At 37.8% G+C, this 21,525-nt stretch overlaps 2 protein-coding genes across 3 annotated transcripts; both read left to right on the top strand.

The window, feature by feature from the left end:
* Nucleotides 1–1,125, top strand: LOC125471845 (putative disease resistance protein At3g14460). Its single transcript, XM_048572692.1, has one exon. It carries the CDS (start codon nucleotides 1–3, stop codon nucleotides 1,123–1,125), a length of 1,125 nt encoding a protein of 374 aa, XP_048428649.1.
* A 12,914-nt stretch (nucleotides 1,126–14,039) lies between these two features.
* Nucleotides 14,040–20,007, top strand: LOC125471853 (putative disease resistance RPP13-like protein 1). Of its 2 annotated transcripts, XM_048572716.1 has the most exons (3): nucleotides 14,099–14,227; nucleotides 14,325–18,833; nucleotides 19,578–20,007. In XM_048572716.1, exon 2 carries the CDS (start codon nucleotides 14,768–14,770, stop codon nucleotides 18,785–18,787), a length of 4,020 nt encoding a protein of 1,339 aa, XP_048428673.1. In that variant the 5' UTR covers nucleotides 14,099–14,227; nucleotides 14,325–14,767; the 3' UTR covers nucleotides 18,788–18,833; nucleotides 19,578–20,007. The 2 variants fall into 2 exon arrangements, with proteins under 2 accessions (XP_048428672.1, XP_048428673.1); XM_048572715.1 differs by having other exon boundaries at nucleotides 14,040–18,833.
* The last annotated feature ends 1,518 nt before the right edge of the window (nucleotides 20,008–21,525 follow it).

Here is a 21,525-nt window from a genome sequence, read left to right as displayed (position 1 = left end):
ATGGGTCGACTAAAAGATTTGAGGACATTGGCTACTTTTATTGTGGGAAAATCTACTGGTTCATGCATTAAACAGTTGAGGGAGCTTTCACATCTTCGAGGGAAACTTTCTATTTTGAAGCTGCGGAATGTACTAGACCTTGAGGATGCTGTGAGGGCCAATTTGAAGAATAAGAAGGATCTCAAGGAGTTAGAGTTGGCATGGGGTGATGAGGACACCGATGATTCCGAAAAGGAGAGACATGTACTTGACAAGCTCCAGCCTTCCGTGAATTTGGAGAAATTGACCATCAGCTTTTATGCTGGAATCAGCTTTCCGAATTGGTTGGGAAACTCTTATTCCTTATCTAACATTCAAGTCATGCGTCTCAGTGATTGTAGTCATTGTTTATCCTTGCCAAGTTTCGGGCAGCTACCCACTCTTAAAGTACTCTACATCGAAAGGATGAAATCCGTTATGACAGTTGGCTTTGAGTTCTATGGTGGAAATGGAACTTCTGTAATAAAGCCATTTCAATCTTTGGAGAAGCTAGCGTTTAAGGAGATGCCAGAGTGGGAGGAATGGCAACAAGGTTCAAGTGGAGGCCAACGACCAGACTTTACTCGTCTCCAGGAGTTGATTTTAGACAACTGTCCGAAGCTGAAAGGCTTGCGTTATCATCTTCCTTGCTTGAAAAAACTTTCCACGTCTACTTTCACAATCGATTGCTTAAAACAATTGAGGATAAATGAATTCCCAGGTGTATTAACTTTACTAGACACAAAATCTCTGTCCTTGCTTCAATATCTTAATATTCAAACTGTAGTTGGTGTAAAGTGCTTGCCCAAGAAAATGGTGCACAGCCGAACTTTCCTTCACCATTTGGGTCTCTATAACTGTCCATCCCTGGAGTTGTTCCCTAAAGATAGTCTACCAACTACATTGACAACTCTTATTGTAGCAAATTGTAAGAGATTAGAATTCCTACCACATGAGATGATGTCCCAATTGACATCTCTTGATTATTTGCGGATAGAGAATAGTTGTGATTCACTGAATTCTTTCCCATTGGGCATTCTTTCAAATCTTTCTCATCTTGTAATCCACACCTGTGAGAATATGGAATCTCTTCCATTGAAGGAGTAGATGAAAATCTCAGCCATCTCAACAAATTGCAGATCCGGAACTGTCAAAATTTGCTTTCTTTTCCCCTCAGTGGATTGCCTACTCCCAACTTGACTGACTTGAGAGTTTTGCAATGCTAGAATTTGGAGTCAATGCCTAAAAAAATTCACACACAAATTGCCCTTCGCCATTTGGAGATTTGCCTCGCAACCTACTGATTGCCCTCCGAATCTTGTGTCATTTGCACGAGAAGGTTTGCCTCCCAACCTGCAAGAATTTGAGGTCAACAATTGCGAAGAACTAAGGCATGTGGATGTGGTGAATGATTGGGTGTTGGATAGTGGCCAAATTAGGCTAGGAAACAAAACAAAATTGATGAGGGAACATCATGATGAGGATTATATTTCCTTGTTTTGTGGCTTGTTTTGTTCCTTGTTTTGTGGCTTGTCTTGTTCCTTGTTTTGTGGTTTTTTTAAAGCCATAATTATTTGGCTTTCGGGTGGAAGAAAGGAGGAGAAGAAAAGGGGCTGATTTTTATTTAAAGGCTTGCCGAGTGAAAAGAGAGATAAGGAGGAGAAAAAAAAGAAAACATTAGAGAGTGAGAGTAAGGAACTCTTGGGGTAGAGTGAGGCTCTTGGGAAAATTCTGTGAGTGGGTGTACAAGGGATATGGGATTGGGTTATGTCGATTTAACTCATGCGTAACTTGTACTGTTTTTCTCATAGTGAAGAGCAATATCTCTCCGAGGACGTAGGCAGGTTTTTGCCGAACCTCGTAAATTTCTCGGTGTATTTATTTCTTGTATTTTAAACTATTCAACTGTGGGTTTGTATGTTGGTGAGATAATCAGCCAAGGCACAACAATTGGTATCAGAGCTTTGTTGGAAGCTTTGGTTCATTGAAGGTTCAGATTTATTATTCACCATGATGACTACAAACATGTTGTTTTCAGTTGAGAAGTTTAATGGGAAGGGCAGTTTTACTCTCTGGCAGATGAGAGTAAAGGATGTCTTGACTCAACAAGGCTTGGTTAGAGCTTTGAAGGGAAAAGATGGGAAGCCTAAAGAAATGACAGATGACCAGTGGAAAGAGCTGGAGTAGTGTTGTATTAGCACGATTCGACACTGCATAGCTGATAACATTATCAACAATGTTATGGATGAAGATTATGCGCCTGCACTGTGGGAGAAGTTGGAAAAACTCTATATTGCTAAGAGTTTGACCAACAAGTTACATCTGAAGAGGAAGCTGTACAAGCTGAAGATGGATGAAGGCGGGAATCTCATGGACCACATGAATGTGTTCAATGGATACTTGGATCAATTGAGGAAAGTTGATGTTAAGGTTGAGGAAGAAGATAAAGCCCTCTTACTTCTTACCTCACTTCCAGATTCGTATGAGAATCTTGTGACAACCTTATTGCATGGAAAAGATACAGTAAGTTTGGAGCAGGTGCATGCTTCTTTGTTGATGGTGGGCACGAGACTGCTTTAGCTGTTCAAGGTTGGAATCATGGAAGAAAATTGGGAGGAGGATTTGAGAGAGACAGCAGGTTCAAATCAAGCTCCAAAGGCAAGGGACCACAATGCTATGACTGCAAAGAATTCGGGCATAAAAAGATAAATTGTCCTTTGAGAAAAAGAAAGGATGATCTTGGTCCAGGTAGCAGCAATTTTGTGGCGGAAGACTTCGAGTATGCCCTCTAGGTACTTGAAGCAACACATCTCCTGGTGATGTATAATCTCAAGTGTTGCAGGGGGTTGTAGCAGGTGGAGCTATGGGATTCACAGGTGATGAGATGGTCCTGAAGAATGAGAAGTGTGAGGAATGTTTGCTGGAAATGGGTGCACTGACAAGTTTCCAAGTTGCAGACAATGAAGAGGAGGAAAACCTGCTGGAGGAGACGAGGATGTGTCGAGATCCTGTCTGAAGCTAAATGTTTTTTTTTTTTGCTTGCAGCAGCTGCACATGCATTGGCAGTGACTGAATCGGAACAGGACCAACGAGGTTGATTCAAAGTGTGCATGCTGGTACGTAAGGCCAATGGACTTTGGTACAGTTTGAGTCGAGGTGGAGATCATTATGAGTACCAGAAAGTTTGGGGAATTTGATTTAGTTATCGTTGTCTTTAGTTTGTACTTTGGGTGCTTATGGTGATTGTTGATTCGAGTTTCTGTGATGTTTTCGGAATTTGGCCAAGGTGGAGATTGTTGGATAGTGGCCAAATTAGGCTAGGAAACAAAACAAAATTGATGAGGGAACATCATGATGAGGATTATGTTTCCTTGTTTTGTGGCTTGTTTTGTTCCTTGTTTTGTGGCTTGTTTTGTTCCTTGTTTTTTGGCTTGTCTTGTTCCTTGTTTTGTGGCTTTTTCAAAGCCATAATTATTTGGCTTTCGGGTGGAAGAAAGGAGGAGAAGAAAAGGGGCTGATTTTTATTTAAAGGCTTGCCGAGTGAAAAGAGAGATAAGGAGGAGAAAAAAAAGAAAAAATTAGAGAGTGAGAGTAAGGAACTCTTGGGGTAGAGTGAGGCTCTTGGGAAAATTCTGTGAGTGGGTGTACAAGGGATATGGGATTGAGTTATGTCGATTTAACTCATGTGTAACTTGTACTGTTTTTCTCATAGTGAAGAGCAATATCTCTCCGATGACGTAGGCAGGTTTTTGCCGAACCTCGTAAATTTCTTGGTGTCTTTATTTCTTGTATTTTAAACTATTCAACTGTGGGCTTGTATGTTGATGAGATAATCAGGCACAACATTGGGGTCTGCAAGGACTGGTCTCCCTTCAACAATTTCATATTGGTGGCAGGGGAAGTGACGCTATTTTGGAGACCTTGCTCAAGGAAAAGCTGCTCCCTACAGCTCTTCACAGTCTCCACATCTTTGGACTATCAAGTCTGAAAGTTGTTAATGGGAGGGGACTTCAACACCTCACTTCTCTTCGACGGCTAAAAATAAATCAGTCTCCAAGTCTTGAGTTCCTGCCAGAAGAGGGTTTCCCAGCATCACTTTCTTGTCTGAGGATTCACAGATGTTCTTCCCTCACAAAAAGGTGTCAGAATAAGACCGGAGCAGATTGGGCCAAGATAGCTCACATTCCCTTAATAAAGATAGATGACGAAGTGCATATCATATGATCACTACTTCACATAAAGTTTTAGCTTTTATTTCACTCTCGAATCCACATCAAGTACGTACATGCCACGACTTTAGTTTCGTTAAATTGCTTGTTCTTGAACTTAAATCAAGTATTACTTCATTCCTTCTTATTTACCGGGGTTTTGTAAAAGCTGTCATGGCATCTATCTTCTGATATTTCTCTTTAAGCCTGTTGTAGTTTTAACACTAGAAATCAAATAATATCCGGGCTTTAGTCTCGGGAGGTTTCTTTAATTGTTCCTTTTCGGCCTAACTTTGTGCAGTCCAAAACTTGTTAATTCGTTTAAATTATTGTAAAAACATGCAGCAATTAGGTACAGTAGAAGATATTCAAATCCGTTGGCTTCTGTTCCAAGATAATATGTAGAGTCTAATCCCTTCATCTTCGCATGCAGCAACATCATGTAGGGTAGAGATGTGGAAAAGAAAACACTTCCAGTTGACATTTACAGTGAATAACTTTGAAGAGAAACAGACTCTTTGCAGATCGATGTGAAATCCAAGTGTAAGGAAACGCACCAAGGTCTTTGCCTCTAGCTTCAGAAGGACTATGAATGCATTAAGCAATTGGGAGACAGTAACCCCGTTGAAGATTCAAACATTCGAGAAACTGACACGGAAACTGCACTACGTAAGTGCAATGGTTTCGCTTTAATTTTACGAGCACTAGGGGGTCTCTTACAGGGCACAATTTCTGGCTTTGAGGAATGGCATCACATATTAAATAGCAATACTTTGGAGCTACCCTCAATTGCTCGCATACTCCCAATTTGTTTACTACAACATTTAAGGCAGAAGGGCAGAGAATCACATGAAGTACGCCACTCTGCTAGGACAGAGTCACAGAGGTAATCTAACTTCATTTGCTAACCAATATTTTGTTTTGCTGCATGTACTGTACTTTTCGTTCTTCCAATTTGAACCGTGTTCCATTTCTTTCGCTACAGTTTCTACTTAGCAATCATATCATACCTATGTAGTTGATTAACGATCATAATTTTGTCTGAAATCCCATCTCTGTCAAATTTATTGATGAAAATACCAGGTAGGCATTGATCTATTGAAATATTCCACATCGGTTGTATGTCTGAAAAAATAAGATTTTAATATCCTAACCCCCCAACTAGTACTGAGGCTTTTTGTAATAAAATCTCATATTTGACGAATTGTGCATGTGGTAATTACCAAGTTAAGGACAATATAGGTGTTGTTGGAAGTGGGTTTTTGGACAGTATAACTACATGTTAGTGATTTTGCTTAGGGACTTTAGAATTTTCTTCAAGTTTGTAACTTTGGGTGGCGATGTTTCTGTCTAACCATGCAGAGAAAATGTGATTTTGGACGCAATTGCAATCACTAGTCAATTGCGTGGTATGACTGAGAAAACCGGAAGCTGGAGAGATCAAATTGGACTGAGTTTTAATTTGATTGGCAAAAATACAATTTCGCCTTTTCGTTTGCACAGTTCTTTCTAGATATCTCAAGTTTTAGATGAACTGATCACTAATTTCTCGTGCAGGCATACTCAGCAGAGCGGATCTTTCTAGTCAGTAGCCCTTGTACGGAGATTTTATCAGCTGCTTGTGATCAGGTTTCGTCCCCAAATAGGCCTCGGTTTGCGTTGTTCGGTGTGCTCTCGGCTGTCGCACCTGTCTACTCACTTGCATATGGGAGCTGATTTATAAGGAGGGGGTTTCTCTCCCTTCTAATTTCTTTTCTCTTCTCTTTCTCTCCTACTTGAATGGTTATGCTTAATTCACGTCAATATATTATATTAATTTTTTTATAAAGAAAATAAAACAAAAAAATAAAGTGTGAGGGGAGGGAAGGGAAGAGGATTAGAATAGGAGGGAAGCGAATTCTACTCCTTAATTAACCATGCCTAATTTACTTTTCCCATGCATGATTAACATGTGGGGTCCACTGAAAGTCACCTAACCCACTCTCTCCCTGTGGATTTGGATCCTCGCTGGATCCCCTTCATGGGGATCCTAGAGATCAACGAACACTGACAGTTGATCAAAAATCCTGCGATCTCAATTAAATACTTTTTATATTTTTTAAAGTAAAGCACATCGTTTTTAGTGAAAAGTTATAAAAAGAAAAAAATTGTGGCCGTACGATTTTTTATTAACGATCCGTGTTCGTTGATCCCTAAGATCCCCAAGGAGAGGATCCGGCGAGAATCCAAATCCTCCCCCTGTCACACCAACTGGCTGACTACTAAAATAAGACTATGATTAACGCGTGAGGTCCACTTATTTATAGACCAAAATATATCTAGTCGTCTTTTTTCAAAATGATATGTTAATTGTGAAATCCCGTTCTCGGATTTCACTGTTATAATCTACGTATTTGTATTATTGAGATTTTATATTATTTTTCGAGAATTTATATTATTTTTTGAGAATTTATATTAGCTTATTTGAAATTAGATTTCAATTAAACTAGGTACGAAGGGTGAAGTTTGGAAAATTGTTATTTACTCGTTGCCCTTTTGAGGTCACAAGTAACGTTTTCGAATAGGTCTCGAAGTCACGAGCGCATAAGTGAAAACCGTTTGTGAGTCCGAGTTATGACGGCATAGTTACGGACATTTGAAGTTGTGAAACTTTAGGTTGTGAAAATTATTTAGTTTCCACTAGAGAGTAAAAGGTCGAAATATATATTTGGGTTAAGGGGATGAGAAAAGGACCATGAAGGAGGAAAAAAAAAAAGAAAAAGGAAAAGGCTGCTGCTAACCCATTTTGGGATTGAATTGGACCTGTTAACCTACAAACTTGACCCACTTGTATCTCCTTCATCCGAACCCCGTTTTGAGTGATCTTGGTGTCCATGGAAAACTCTTGATGAGCCCTACATTTTTGTAGTGTTAGATTTCCCAATTTCTTTCCCATTTTTCCTGTTCGAAGCCATAAACCCACGGGTGTTTCGGCTACTTTATCCCTTTTTCCGGTGGCTCTGGCAAGTTTCACCATCCATTACCACCACCAAAAGACTCCCCTCAACCCCAGGAACAAACCCCAAGCGGTGTTGGAGTTGTTAGAGTTCGATTGGAAGCCGAATTCGAAGCACACCCACCTTAGGGTTTCGGCGGTTCGTGGCCAGTTTGGGGTGTTTTCCTGCCAAATTGGCCTTGGACACAGGTATAAAGTTTACTCTACTCATTGAGATCTTCATTCCTGTAAATTTTGGTAATTTTTGGAAATAGTCGAATTTTTCCAGCGAGTCGGGATGGCCGACCGCCACCCGTGCCGGCGTATGCGGCGGTGCGTGGCTTGTGGGCCAATGATGTCTTTTTAAGCACTTTTAGATGCCATGAGTTCATGTTTGATATCCGTACGACGTAAATTGATTGTCTGGACTTAGCTTCTTTTCGATACATGAATAGATCAAAATATAAACCGATGATCCGACCGTTGGATCGTTATCAAACTTTAAGACATTATAATGAGTAATATTTGAGGATGTTAGGAACTTACATATCCGGAATCCAATGTACGGATCTTCCCGAATTGGATTTCTAAGTTTATAAAATAAATTGTTGATCGCCACTTAACTTTAGTAATTGGCGGAGATCCGATTGTCGGATCACGATGAGATTTTAGTATGTTGTTCTTTGAGAATAATGAGGACCTTAGGAAGTTACGGATCTAGATTATGATGTGCGGATCTTCTGGATCAAATTTTGTAGCGTTGTGGATCCTACTGTTGACCGAGAATTGACTTTTGGTCAACATGTCTCGAAATATTCTAAATACTAAAATTAATACTACGGGGGACTAATTGAAGTCTAGTGGGCTTACATTGGTTAGAGAGTGACTTGAGTATATGAGATATGGATATTAACTTATTTTCTTTTATTAATATCGTATATGAATATGTCTTGGTCTTATAAATGGGATTTGTATTGAAATGTGATTTTATATATTAGCCATAGACTATGTTATTAAACATGAATTGGCTTGTGTACTGATGATGGTTGAGATATATTTGAGTTTAATTATCTTTTAGTACTGTGATTGATGTGTATGATTATTTTTTTAATGATAAGGTTATCCTGTAATCCTATTTGAAGTATGTTGTAGCACCTATATGCTTGTGTGACATATTAGTGATCGCCTTGAGAAGTTGATGGTGTAGATGACTACATTGAAACTCATAGAGGTTGAGATGTGGTTAAGTTGTGTGTTGAAGTTATTGCACCATGTAGCAAAGGTACATGGATGGTCCTGCTTGGTATATCCACGATGGGGGACCTTACATATCCAGGGGTGATCATGCCTAGTATATCTGCGTTGGGTGATCACCGTCTGCACGATTATGTTGAAACTTAATGATGTATATGATGGATGAAATAGAAACCTTGATTATCATGTGGGATATTATGTAGCTTGAATTGAATAATTCATGCTTGTCAAGTCCAAATGTTTGATTGAGGAATGTTAAGCCTTTTTGGCTTGAACGAATCGTGTTATATGTCGAGTTATAGAGAAGTTGAACCACGAATGGCTTGATCCCTAATGAGGGTATGTAGGCAGTCTAACGAAGAGGTTAGATGCAGCCATAAAGTATACGAAAAATTATTATGCATCTGGATCTTGAATGATACTTTGTATAGATTCAGGAGGCGGGGTATTATATATATACAAGTATTTGATGACGTCACGTGACGATACTGGACGTATGTCGGGATCAGGGCGTGACATTAATTGGAGACAAGTTTTAAAAGGATGTTGAACATTAGTCGGACGACAAATTACAGCGGTTAGGTTAGGGCCTAAAAGGATTAGATAGATTTAACCAAATTTATTATATATCATATAAATTAGTATTTATTTATACTTAAAAAAACACATAATTGTATTGAAAATTAAAATACATAAATTGCAAAATAAATGACATAAGCTATAATGTATTAAAGCATATTGAGAAATTGAGAACAATCATATAACGAGTGTTTATTTGAGTATTCAACATGTCTCTTTCATTTTATTAAAAAAATAAAATACAAAATATAATATATTTATTTTCTGTATAAATGAGATGCGCGATCAAGTGCCTAGGTGTGATAGCCCGTCCCGAATTATTTTTGTCGATGGCGTGAAATTACTAAAGTACCCTTGAACGTTTGTGGCGTTGTGTGATTTAAGTTTTGGATGTGGACCAATATGTTAAGTCCCTAATATTTTTGGAACCAATTAGGAACTTAGACTTAGGTTTGTTTTCTTGTTTTTGGTTGGTTGCAAATTGGACCACACAACACACACATACCAATCCCTTTCCCCGTTGACCTTTTCTCTCTCTCCTTCTCTCGGACTTCATCCATTTTCCATACAAGTCATACGAACACCACCCAAACCATTCCATTTCTTCACGGATTGATGTCGAGGAGGATGTTTTTATGTTCCTTGCAAGCTCAGGAAGTCATCTACACTATTATCTAGATGTGAAGCCTTCATTTTCTTGAGAAACCATAATCTCCGATTTGAGCACTGTTCATGCAATCGTAAATGTGAAATTTTTAGGAGATTTTAAGCTGTTAGGAAGCTTTAGAACGTCTTCACGAAGCTCAGAGAAGAAAAACGAAGTGTTTTGGACGTCGGGAAGTTGAGTTTGGCGAGTTTCAAGTTTGGCCGGATTATCAAGGCTTCTTCGACAAGATCCCGTGGATTTCAGGGCTTGAAATTGGTAAGGTTTTGTTCTTCTCATTGTAAGCTTTAACTTGAGACAAATTTCATGGGATTTGGTTGAGAAATGGATGAAGTTTTAAAGTTTTTCCAGTTTTCCAGCAACAACGACGGTCCGATGAACCAGGAAAGAAGACGACGGAATATTCTAACGGCGTCAAGTAACTTCAACAGCATATGCTATTTTTTTTACTGTGTTAATGATTTCGTTAGGTGTGCCAGGCACGTAAGGGCGCGTGGGGTAATGAAATTTTTTTCTAAAAATATGAGGATGTTCGTGGTGTTAAGTAGATCACGTTGGTATATTCAAACACCCTATTTGAGTAATGTATGAGAAGTTATTAGCTAGTTTCGTTTATGTGCTTTAAATTAATGTTTATATAGTTGTTTCGTATATAGGTGAGACCTATCCTCAGGATGAGCGCAATCAATCGAGACTTGGGGGATACAACCCTTCCATATACCAGTGAGTGGGTTTTTGGTTTTCCGTATATACCTATATGTTTTCGATTTTTCCCAGAAAATCGATTTAAATGGAATTATGTTTTGAAATGCTATGCCTATTGATTTATGCTTAGACTATGAATTTGTATGATATTTGCATATTTGTGATTTGACGTGGTGGACGCTCAGGTAAGTACCAGGTGAGTTGCAGACTGTTTATGTGAATTGATAATTATGTGAGATGTGTTAAGAGCTCATAAACCTGCACTCCCGTGTTAGTGCTCCTGCCCAAAGTTAGGGCACAGTTCTTCATGTGATGTTCACCTCCCACACCTTACGCTCACCTTAGATCCAAGTTAGGTGCACAATCCTGTCGTACAGACCACTATAGGTGGTTTCGACTCGTAGGTGACCCACAATTATTCGCACAATCTTCACGTGATTGTAGCACCTGAGCGTATTTATTTACACCCAGTCATGTCATACAAATCATTTTAGGTGGTTCCGACTCGTGTGCAGGTATATTTGTTGAGATGTCGATTTGAGTCGTACATGTCACGTTAGGTGACTCCTGCTAGATGGATGAGGTCTAGATTCAGCTGTACAGGTCACGTTAGGTGACTCCGGCTGACATATCATTTGCATTGATTTATGTCACATAGCTTACATATTTTTTTTATGTGGAGATATTCGACATGGCATATTTGTGAATTTGGCTATTCTAAGCATGGTTTCGATATATGTATATATTCTATTTCTGGGAAATTATACAGGTTTTACGACGAGGGGTTACTATCTTTGATAATTGAAATGGTTTTGAAAAGCATTGTTTTTGCCCACTCACACTTTCTGTTTTGCGCCCCTCTAGGTTTTAGTTAGAAGTGCTTTTTGGTGGCTTGCGAGGAATCCACGGCAGCTCTGACAGATTATCACCATTGTATGGTCATTTTTGGGTGTTGTATAATTAATATTCATCCTACTAGACTGCACTTAGGCTACTTATGCTCTGGTTGTGAATTCACACTTATTTCGTCTTGCACCTTATTTTATTTAGTGCTCTAGTTAGTTTGGTTTTTATTTATTCGCATTTCTTATATTATTATTGCTTTTGCATTGTGTGCATGGCTGCGTCGCTCTCATGTGACGACCAACACGCCTTGTTTTCGGTCGAGGTGTGTTACTAGGTGTGCTGAGTGAATCCAAATAAATAAACATGCCCTAAATAAATAAAAATAAAAAAAATAAAATAAAAGCCTTTAGTCATGGACTCACAAAATATTTTAAAGGGAATCTTAATAAAACATTTATGGTACTGTTAAGAACATTTTGATTAAAACTAAAGCTTTTGAGGACTTTTGGTTAGTTTTTTTATTTTAAAAGTAAGCGAAGTTTCCACTCATCGAAAAAGGATCCTCGTCGGATCCTGGACTTGGCATTCATGTCGTGTTTTTTGTGTTCGTGTCATACCCGATATCTTAACGGGTCATGTTGTGTAACACCCGTTAAAATAAACAGGTAAAATGACACGATCCGTTAATATTAACAGGTAATATGACCCGACCCGTTACCTGTTAAGGAAAATATATTTTAAACCAACAAATAATCAAATGAAAAACATAATAATAAATAAGTATATACATACCATATTGTCACATCCAAAACATAAAAATGCATTTTTCTTTTAAGTATATTTTCGCTTACCTAAATTGATCAAATGGTATAATCGGAAAATATTGGAATAGAGAAGGGGTTTTTTTGTCCAAAAAAGTTCTAATAATATAAGTGAAATAGAATCCAACTGTACATATTTACTCTCATTTATCTTATGGCTGTTATTTAAGTAAAGTTTTTACTAGTTTTTTAATTAATATAGAAGTGTAAAAAATATAGAAAATAAAAATAAAAACGCTCGTAATGACAAGCCTTACAACTTTCATGAAGAGCTTAACTTCGAAATTCGGCACTATAATCATATAAATCGCAGATCAAAATTTAACCGTTGATTGTTGTTTACATTTACGTTTTATTGTTCTCATGAAATTTTGTTTGTTTGTTTTTTTTATTTTTATCTTTTATTTTTTCAGATTTTCTTCTTTGCAAACATGATCTATTAAAGGGTGCAGAAAGATGAACAGTTTGGATTGTTGATATTATATTCAGAGTTTTACGGTTAGTGAAAATATTGCTTGATGTTTATAAAGTTTCTACAAACTATATGACATCAACTTATATTTCTGTTAACCTTAAATATCGAAATGTGATATCAAAAATCTGAACCATTCATCTTCTTATATCTGTCAGATGATCATGTTTTCAAAAAAGAAAATTTTAAAAATAAAATTCAGTAAGAAGAATAAAATGTAAATGACAATCGACGGTTAAATATAAATTTAAGGTTTATGGATTATGGATTATAGTGTTGGATTTCGAAGCTGACCCCTTCATGAAAGTTGTAAAGCTTGTCACTATGAGTGATTGTGTGTGTGTGTGTGTGTATATTTTTTTTTTTACATTTTTTACACTTCCACAATAATTATTATTAATTTTATTAATTTTGCCCTCAAATGAAAAACATTATGCATGAGGATTTGGAGGATTTTAAAAATCTAAACGATAATGTAAGTGTAACCATTATCTATTCGTAGAGGAATAATGATGAATCACGAGTGTTTATATATTCTTTTACATTTTTCATACTATATGTATGTCATCTTAATTCTTGCCTATACAAATACTACACTAGTTTATTTTACTTTTGGATAACAACATGTTAAGTAAAATTTATCCTAGTAATGATAATAAGGAGCTCTCATAATAAAAATAAACGATGGCTAAAACTTTTTTTTTTTAAACTTATTTGTACTAATTAATAAAACACTCATTGTCAACCAAAACCTTATGAAATTATGATTTTAATCCTCTAATTAAAACAGAATATGAATAAGAAATATGAGATAGAAATGTAATTTCACACAACCAATTTTGCTGTTTTTTTTTTCAAAACCTCATCTATATGTAATTCTAACATATTTCTAATTAAAAAAAAAAACTTTCCACTCCCACATTCTCTATCACTCTTTTCCTCTCTCTCCTTCTATTACAAAAACTAAAATAAAAAATTTTCTCACACACCCATGGCCCCATATGCTAGTATAAAATAATAATACAAAACTATGTATTTAATATAGAATATATTGTATATATTAATATAGCTATTGTATTTTATAATAAATTTTTTAGTAATTAAACTTTAAAATTATCAGAATAATTTTTTTCTTAACAGGTCTAAATGGATTACCCACGTGTTACCTGCATGTATACTTGTTAAGAATCCGTTCTTAATGGATCACCTGATAATGACCCGATTAGTTATCTTATTGACCTGAAACCCTGTATTTTCATGTCGTGTCAGAAACTGCCGGGTCTACCTGATCATTTTTCTGAAAATTTGAAAATCTTGTAATCATATCTGTTTTATCGTAGATCGTATCACCATTTTTCATTACATGCTATTTATATTTAATTTTAATTTTTAAATTTAAAATGATGTACTATGAGTTACAAGATCCCGAATCTCCAGGAAAAGGATTCCCCACCCACCTACTACTGCTACTATTCTAAAAGTGTATGTAGACCACTGCATCATTGACCAAAACCAGATCTAGCGTTCCTCACTTCTTGGTCGCTTTTTATCTAGCGTTCCTCACTTCAATTTCAGTGATTCAAGAGTTTCAAATCACTAGTTTCCAGAAAAGAAAAAGAGAAAGAAGAGAGAAAAATGGGTACAGAGGCTTTCCCCTCTGCTTCAATCCAGAGGCTCCGCGACAAGGTTGCTTCTGCCGAGTTCATGGACTTGTTCCGTGGCCTAAAACTTGATCTTTCACTCCTGGAGGAACTGAAGCTGACTTTTCTGACCCTTGATGCAGTGCTCGATGATGCTCAGGATCAGGAGACTGATAACTTTGCTGTGAGAGTGTGGCTTAACGAGCTCACACATGCAGTCTTCGATGCAGAGGATCTAGTGGATGAGATCGATACTGAAGGTTTGCGTCGCAAGGTGGAAGCTGAATACCAAACTAAGAAAACCCAGGTGTTGAATTTGCTTTCTGATTCTCTTACTCCTTTTCATCGAGGCGTGAATGGTAGGATTCAAAAGACTTCTAAGAGATTAGATTTCCTTGCAAAACAGAAAGATGGTCTTGGTTTGAAAGAACGTGCTGTTAGAGGGAGTGTTTCGTCACAAAGTCCAACAAGTCCCATTGTTGTCGAGGATATTTTTGGTAGGGATGAAGAGAAAGAGAAGTTGAAAGCACTGTTGCTATCTGATGATGCAAGTAGCGGTGATATATCTATAATCCCCATAGTTGGGATGGGCGGTGTCGGCAAGACAACCCTTGCTCAGCTCCTTTACAATGATAAAAAAATAAATGAGTATTTTGATGTCAAAGCTTGGGCCTGTGTTTCTGAAGATTTTGATGCTGTTAGGGTAACTAAAGACCTTCTCGGGTCAATTACTTCAGAACCTTGCGAGATTTTAGATATGAGCTTGCTTCGAGTTGAACTTAGGGAACAAGTGAGGGGGAAAAAGTTTCTATTTGTGTTGGATGACCTTTGGAATGAGAACTCTAATGATTGGGATCTTGTACGGGCTCCTTTTACTTATGGGGCGAGGGGAAGTAAGGTCATAGTGACAACAAGGGACGCAGCGGTCGCATCCACTGTGCATACTCTTCCTATTCACTACTTGAAACTTTGTTCAGATAAAGATTGTTGGTTGTTACTTGCAAAACATGCATTTAGAAATGAAAATTCTCCTGTGCATCCAGACTTGGAAGAAATTTGTAAGAAAATTGCGAGCAAGTGCCGTGGTCTTCCTTTAGCTGCAAAAGCACTTGGGGGTCTCTTAGGTTGTAAAGTAGGTTACAAGGAATGGAGTCACATATTGAACAACAATCTTTGGAATGAATTTGATCTGGACAAGAAGACATTTGAGATAACAGATCACCTTGCAAAACTGAAAGATGTCCTTGGTTTGAAAGAACGTGCTGTTAGAGCGAGTGTTTCGTCACAAAGTCCAACAAGTCCCATTGTTGTCGAGGATATTTTTGGTAGGGATGAAGAGAAAGAGAAGTTGAAAGCACTGTTGCTATCTGATGATGCAAGTAGCGGTGATATATCTGTAATCCCCATAGTTGGGAGGGGCGGTGTCGGCAAGACAACCCTTGCTCAGCTCCTTTACAATGACAACAGAGTGAAAGAGTATTTCGATGTTAGAGCTTGGGTATGTGTTTCCCAAGATTTTGATCCGATTAGGGTAACAAAAACCCTTCTCGAGTCAATTGCTTCAAAACCTGTTGGAATTTTAGATGTGATATTGCTTCAAGAAGAACTTAGGGAACAAATAAGGGGGAAAAAGTTTCTGTTTGTGTTGGATGACCTTGGGAATGACAACTATAATGATTGGAATTTTCTCCAAGCTCCTTTCACTTATGGGGCAAGGGGAAGTAGGGTCATTGTGACAACAAGGAGCACAATTGTGGCGTCCCTCGTGCACACCGAATCTATTCACCACTCAAAACCACTGTCTACAGAATGTTATTGGTTGTTACTTGCAAAACATGCATTTGGAAATGAAAACCCCAGTTCATATCCAGAATTGGAAGGAATAGGTAAGCAACTTGCACGTGAGTGCTGCGGTATGCCTTTAGTTGCAAGAGCACTAGGTGGCCTCTTGCAATGCAGTACAGATGTTAAGGAATGGAACCGCATATTATATAGCTTGCAGCTAACCCATGACAATATTCTCGTGGCTCTTAGATTGAGCTACCATTATCTCCCAAGTCATTTAAAGCAGTGCTTTGCTTATTGTTCAATTTTTCCAAAGAGTTACGAGTTCAAAAAGGAAGATGTGGCTTTACTTTGGATAGCAGAGGGTCTAGTTCCTCAATCTGGGGATGGGAAAAGAATGGAAGAGGTGGCTTTGCAATATTTTGATGAGCTGTTATCCCGATCCCTGTTTCAAAGGTCAGGAATTAAGTCATCAGTTTTCACAATGCACGATCTCATTAATGATTTGGCTATGTCCATGTCAAAAGAAATTTGCTGCAGACTGGAAGGGGAGGAATCAAACGAAGTTCCTGAACGTATTCGTCATATTTCTTATGTTAAAGAAGAATTTGACGTTGCCCCTAAATTTGAGTCATTATATAGAGCTAAGTGTTTGCGGACCTTCCTACCTTTGGCATCATTTTGGCATCGGCAAAATTTTATCAGTGAAAGGATTCCACTAGATTTGTTGCCAGCACTAAGAAGTTTGCGGGTGTTTTCATTGTCAGGTTATAAAAATGTCACTGAGTTGCCGAATTCAATTGGTAATCTCATAAGTTTGCGTTATATCAATCTCTCCCACACTGGAATCAGAAGGCTACCTGATAGAATATGCACTCTCTACAATCTGCAGACTTTACTGTTATCACACTGTTTCTCTCTCATTGAATTGCCTGCAGATATGCAAAAGTTGATTAATCTGCGACATGTTGATATTAGTGGAACTAACATAAAGGACATGCCATTGCGGATGGGTAGATTAAAAAGTCTGAGAAAATTGACCACTTTCGTTGTGGGTAAATCTACTGGGGCAAGCATCAGGGAATTGGGGGAGCTTTCATATATTGAGGGAAAACTTTCTATTTTGAAGCTACAAGATCGTGTCGATGCTGAGGATGCTTTGCAGGCCAATTTGAAGGATAAGAAGGGTCTCAAGGAGTTAACATTGGGGTGGAGAGATGGTGCCCGAATTTGTAAGGAGTACCACAATCACAGAGATGTACTTGACAAGCTCCAGCCGCCCATAAATTTGGAAAAACTGACCATCAAATTCTATGTTAGAAACCGCTTCCCCAGTTGGTTGGGAGACTCGTCGTTCTCTCATGTACAATTCATGCATATTAGTCAATGTAGTTGTCGGTCCTTGCCATCGCTTGGGCAGCTGCCAGCTCTCAAAGTGCTCTTTATAGGGGGGATGAATTTTCTTGCAAAAGTAGGTCCTCAGTTCTATGGCGACGGATCTTCTCTAATTCAACCATTCCAGCGTCTGGAGAAGTTGATCTTTATGGAGATGCCAGAGTGGGAGGACTGGCTACCAAGTGGAGGACAAAGTTCAGTCTTTCCTCGTCTCGAGGAGCTGGTTTTAAAGAAGTGTCCCAAGCTGAGAGGAAACTTGCCTAATCATCTTCCTTCCTTGAAAAAACTGTGTGTGTCCGGCTGTGGGGTTTTACATGAAAGGGCCACCACTACCTTTAATGTGGTGTTGCAACAATCTTTTGAAGAATTAACTCTAGATGGGTGCCCAATTCTGTTATCATTACTGGGTAAAGAGTTCCTGACCTCACTTCAGAAACTTGAGATTGGAAATATTGTCAATATAGAGGGTTTGCTCAATAACATGGTGCACAACAGCAATCATCTTCAAAAGTTGAGTATTTGGAATTGTCCATTCTTGACGTTGTTTCCTAGTGATAGGCTACCCTCAACATTGACAACACTTCATTTACAAGAGTGTCCATCCCTGTTGTCGTTCCCTAGAGATGGTCTACCCAGTATGTTGAAATCACTTGAAATAACAAATTGTAGGAAATTAGAATTTCTAGCTCATGAGTTGATACCGAAATTTCCCTACCTTACAGCTCTAAATTTATCTTGTAGCTGTGATTCACTAAGGTCCTTCCCGTTGGGCCTTTTTCCCCAACTGAGGGATCTTTCAATCCGGAGCTGTGTGAATCTTGAATCTCTTTCCTTTGAAGCAGTTGATGGAAAAATCAGCCATCTCAAATCCCTTTCAGTCTTCGGATGCAAAAATTTGAGGTCATTTCCCAAACAACTCCACGCCTTCAATGACCTTCGGGAATTGAGAATATCCGCTCTTCCAAACCTTGAGTCAGTTGCAGAAGAGGGTTTGCCTCTCAATTTAGAAGTCTTTGAAGTCTGTTATTGTGATAAACTCAAGCCTTCAGCAAAGTGGAGACTGGAAGAAAGCTTTCTTCGACAGTTTTCAATTGGTGGGAGGGGAAGCGAGGATCTCTTCGGGATGTTGCTGAAGGAAAAGCTGCTCCCTACTACTCTTAAAAATCTCTACATCTATGGACTACCTAGTCTTAAATCTTTTGACGGGAAGGGACTTCAGCACCTTACTTCTCTAAAGAGGCTACAAATTCATTGTTGTGATAATCTCGAATTCCTTCCAGAAGAGGGGCTGCCAATCTCTCTTTCTTTTCTAAGCATCGAACGGTGTTCTTCCCTGAAGAAAAGGTATCAGAATAAAAGAGGGGACGACTGGTCCAAGATAGCTGGCATTCCTTGCATAAAGATTGATGAGAAAGTGATCATATGAGCTTCTGGAGTACATTTTGGTTCTCATTTCTGCAAATCAAAGTCAGGTATGTAGCCTCACTTACTTAACTTCTTGTTCAATTGCCTATTCTTGAGTTACCTATGGAAATTTATAGGTTATGTAATCCAATTCCTTGTATTATTTAATTTCAGTTTTTGATGAAATAAAGCCTACTAAATGATCTTTCATCCATCGATATGTTAGTTGGACATACATGTTTCATATTTGTGAAGCGTAACATTATTAGCTAAGCAAGCTTTGACTCTCTGCTAGTTAAAACAAGAGTCGTGTAGCTGAAAATCGAACTTCAGATCTTCTCACATTGTAGCCTTCTTATATTTGAAGTGTAATGTTTAGCCTATAGTAATGTAAATCTCTTTGGTTCCATCATGAAGGTCTACTGAAAGTTAGGGTGGGTTTGGCACAGTTGACCTCTAAACAATAAGGGAAAAAGAAAGGATGTGTCAATTAAATTACTGCAATTTCCACGTAATATGCAACTGACCGTTGAGCAGCTCAGAATTGTCATTCTTATTTCTTACTGAGCTAAATCAACTCTGTTGCTTCAGTTTGAATTGGCATTATTGAGGCTTTTGTAGGTTATGCCATGTGTATCTGCAGAAATTTCACCTTGATTATTTAGACCTCTTACCAATATTATTATCAGTCATATGTTAACACTGCAATTTCAACTACTCTATCCTTTCATACATCTTTCCCTCCATTTTTTTTTACTAAAAGCCGGGACAATCTCCTGGGACTTATTTATGTGCGGGATTCGTTTGTGCAGAGAACCGGTGCAAAGATAGGTCTATCCAAGGGCAGCTGTTGTTGACAAAGTGGTCCTTGAATAGTGCTCAGGCATGAATATGATTCTCTGGCCTGCACGGGAAGAGTTAACCCGGTCCCTCGATGTTATTTTTCCTCATACTGCTGTTATTTGAATGCGGCTGGCGTGCCTTCTCGTCATTCTTCAATGTCACGGTAGCCACTGTCATTTTCTGGTTGGTGTTGGTGTAGACATGTTTTTCTGCAAGCCTATCGGTTGAAGATTGCACCTCGGCAAGCTTTAACTTACATTTTGTTTTCCTTTTTCATCATTTTGTAATTTGCTTTGTTGAGCTTATGAATCCTACATTAGGAATTAAAACCTTGTATAATAGTTTAAATGATATTGAACCTCTCCACTGATTGCTAATTGGTTTGAGGTTGGATGCTCACATTCTATCAGAGCAGGCTATTATTGTTGCGAAACTAATTTGAATACTGGCTCTGCGATGTCGAGCGATCTGAAAACTCTAACTGACGGATTGCGTCTGACGTGAAGGAAGCTCCATCGACCTTCTTATCGATTCCTTTATGAGGTTTTCTAGAGGGAGAGATTTTTCAAATGCGACCAAAATACGAGGATAGTACATTACTGTCATTATACAAATGGGATATGTGTGTTAAAAAGTTAATAACTTAAAAAATAAAATTTCTTACCACTTACATAAAAACACGTGGTGTACCACCCGTGTTCCCGTCACAATGAAAAATTTATCCCATGGAGGAATACATATGCAGGTAGGTACCAGTACTGTCATTAAGAATTTAGACAGAATCATCTGGTTAAAGAACATAAGGTCATCTCCAACTGAAAGGGATAAACATAGCCCTGTGTAAAAAATTATTTTTAAATGACTCTCAAGCAATAGTTACATATCATCTTCAACCGTTGAGGCTAAGCCCCTTTAATAATTTATTAGTTTTAAGTTTATATTTTAAATTTATTCGTTAATTTAATTAAACTACTGTTGGATATTTTCAAATTTAGCCGTTGAATTTGAATCAATTATTTCAATTGATGAGCTGAGCCCCAAAAAAACAAAGGCTAAGAGGGCTACATTTGACCAACTTGATGTTTCTTTAGCCAAATAATGATCTCATAGGCTCTATAGAATTATAGTTAAGCCGTCGGTTGAAAATGATTTTTTGGACCAAAAAAACAAAAAGAAAAAAAAATGTCTAATTGCTGTTCACATGCGTGATTAACATGTAAGGTCCACTGAAAGTCGCCTAAATTATTGACTTTAGTGAATAAGAATGACACTATGATTCACGTGTGGGGTCCACTACATTTATTGACCAAAAAAATATATCAAGTCGTCTCTTTCCGAAATGAAATTAATATTGTGTATGATAGGTAAAAAATAGGGTGTGATGAACAATAAATCTTAAAAATCTCTCGTTCTTTCTCATCTCAACATTTTTTTTTTTTGGATAAAAGTTATTATCTATGCTAAGGAGGTGAGAGAGTGGGTTAAGCTTCGTAATGGACTTACAATAATATGGTTCAAATTCGTTTTAGAAGATGATCACTTATAAATAAAGAGAAATATCAATATATCGCAGTATTAAGTGACATCCCAACACTTTTGAAAGAAGAAGAAAAAACATGGGGGAGAGAGGAGAGAGAGAGAGAGAGAGAGAGAGAGAGAGAGAGGCGAAATGGCAGGAGCTTTGATTGGAGAGACTTTTCTCCATGCTTCAATTCAGAGGCTTTGCGACAAAATCACAATAAGTTCACGAATCAATACTTTTGAATTTTTAATTAAAGTAAAAAATCTTCAATTGAGCTAAAATTTAAGAATTATTGCTCCAAGTTTCTCTTTAACCATAAATATAAGTATACTAAATGTAACATATTTAACACAAAGTGGATATATTTGAAAAATAAAATAATTAAACATGCTGAC

The sequence above is a fragment of a genome, unplaced genomic scaffold, assembly GCF_019419815.1.
Source record: "Pyrus x bretschneideri cultivar Hongxiangsu unplaced genomic scaffold, Pyrus_bretschneideri_v1 Contig62, whole genome shotgun sequence".
Taxonomy (NCBI): Eukaryota; Viridiplantae; Streptophyta; class Magnoliopsida; order Rosales; family Rosaceae; genus Pyrus; species Pyrus x bretschneideri.
The sequence above is the reverse complement of the archived record's forward strand: the minus strand, read 5'-3'. Positions and strand labels throughout refer to the sequence as shown.

Coding starts and splice junctions, on each gene's coding strand:
- LOC125471853 (XM_048572715.1), top strand. CDS start 14,177: ATGGGTACAGAGGCTTTCCCCTCTGCTTCAATCCAGAGGCTCCGCGAC.
- LOC125471845 (XM_048572692.1), top strand. CDS start 1: ATGGGTCGACTAAAAGATTTGAGGACATTGGCTACTTTTATTGTGGGA.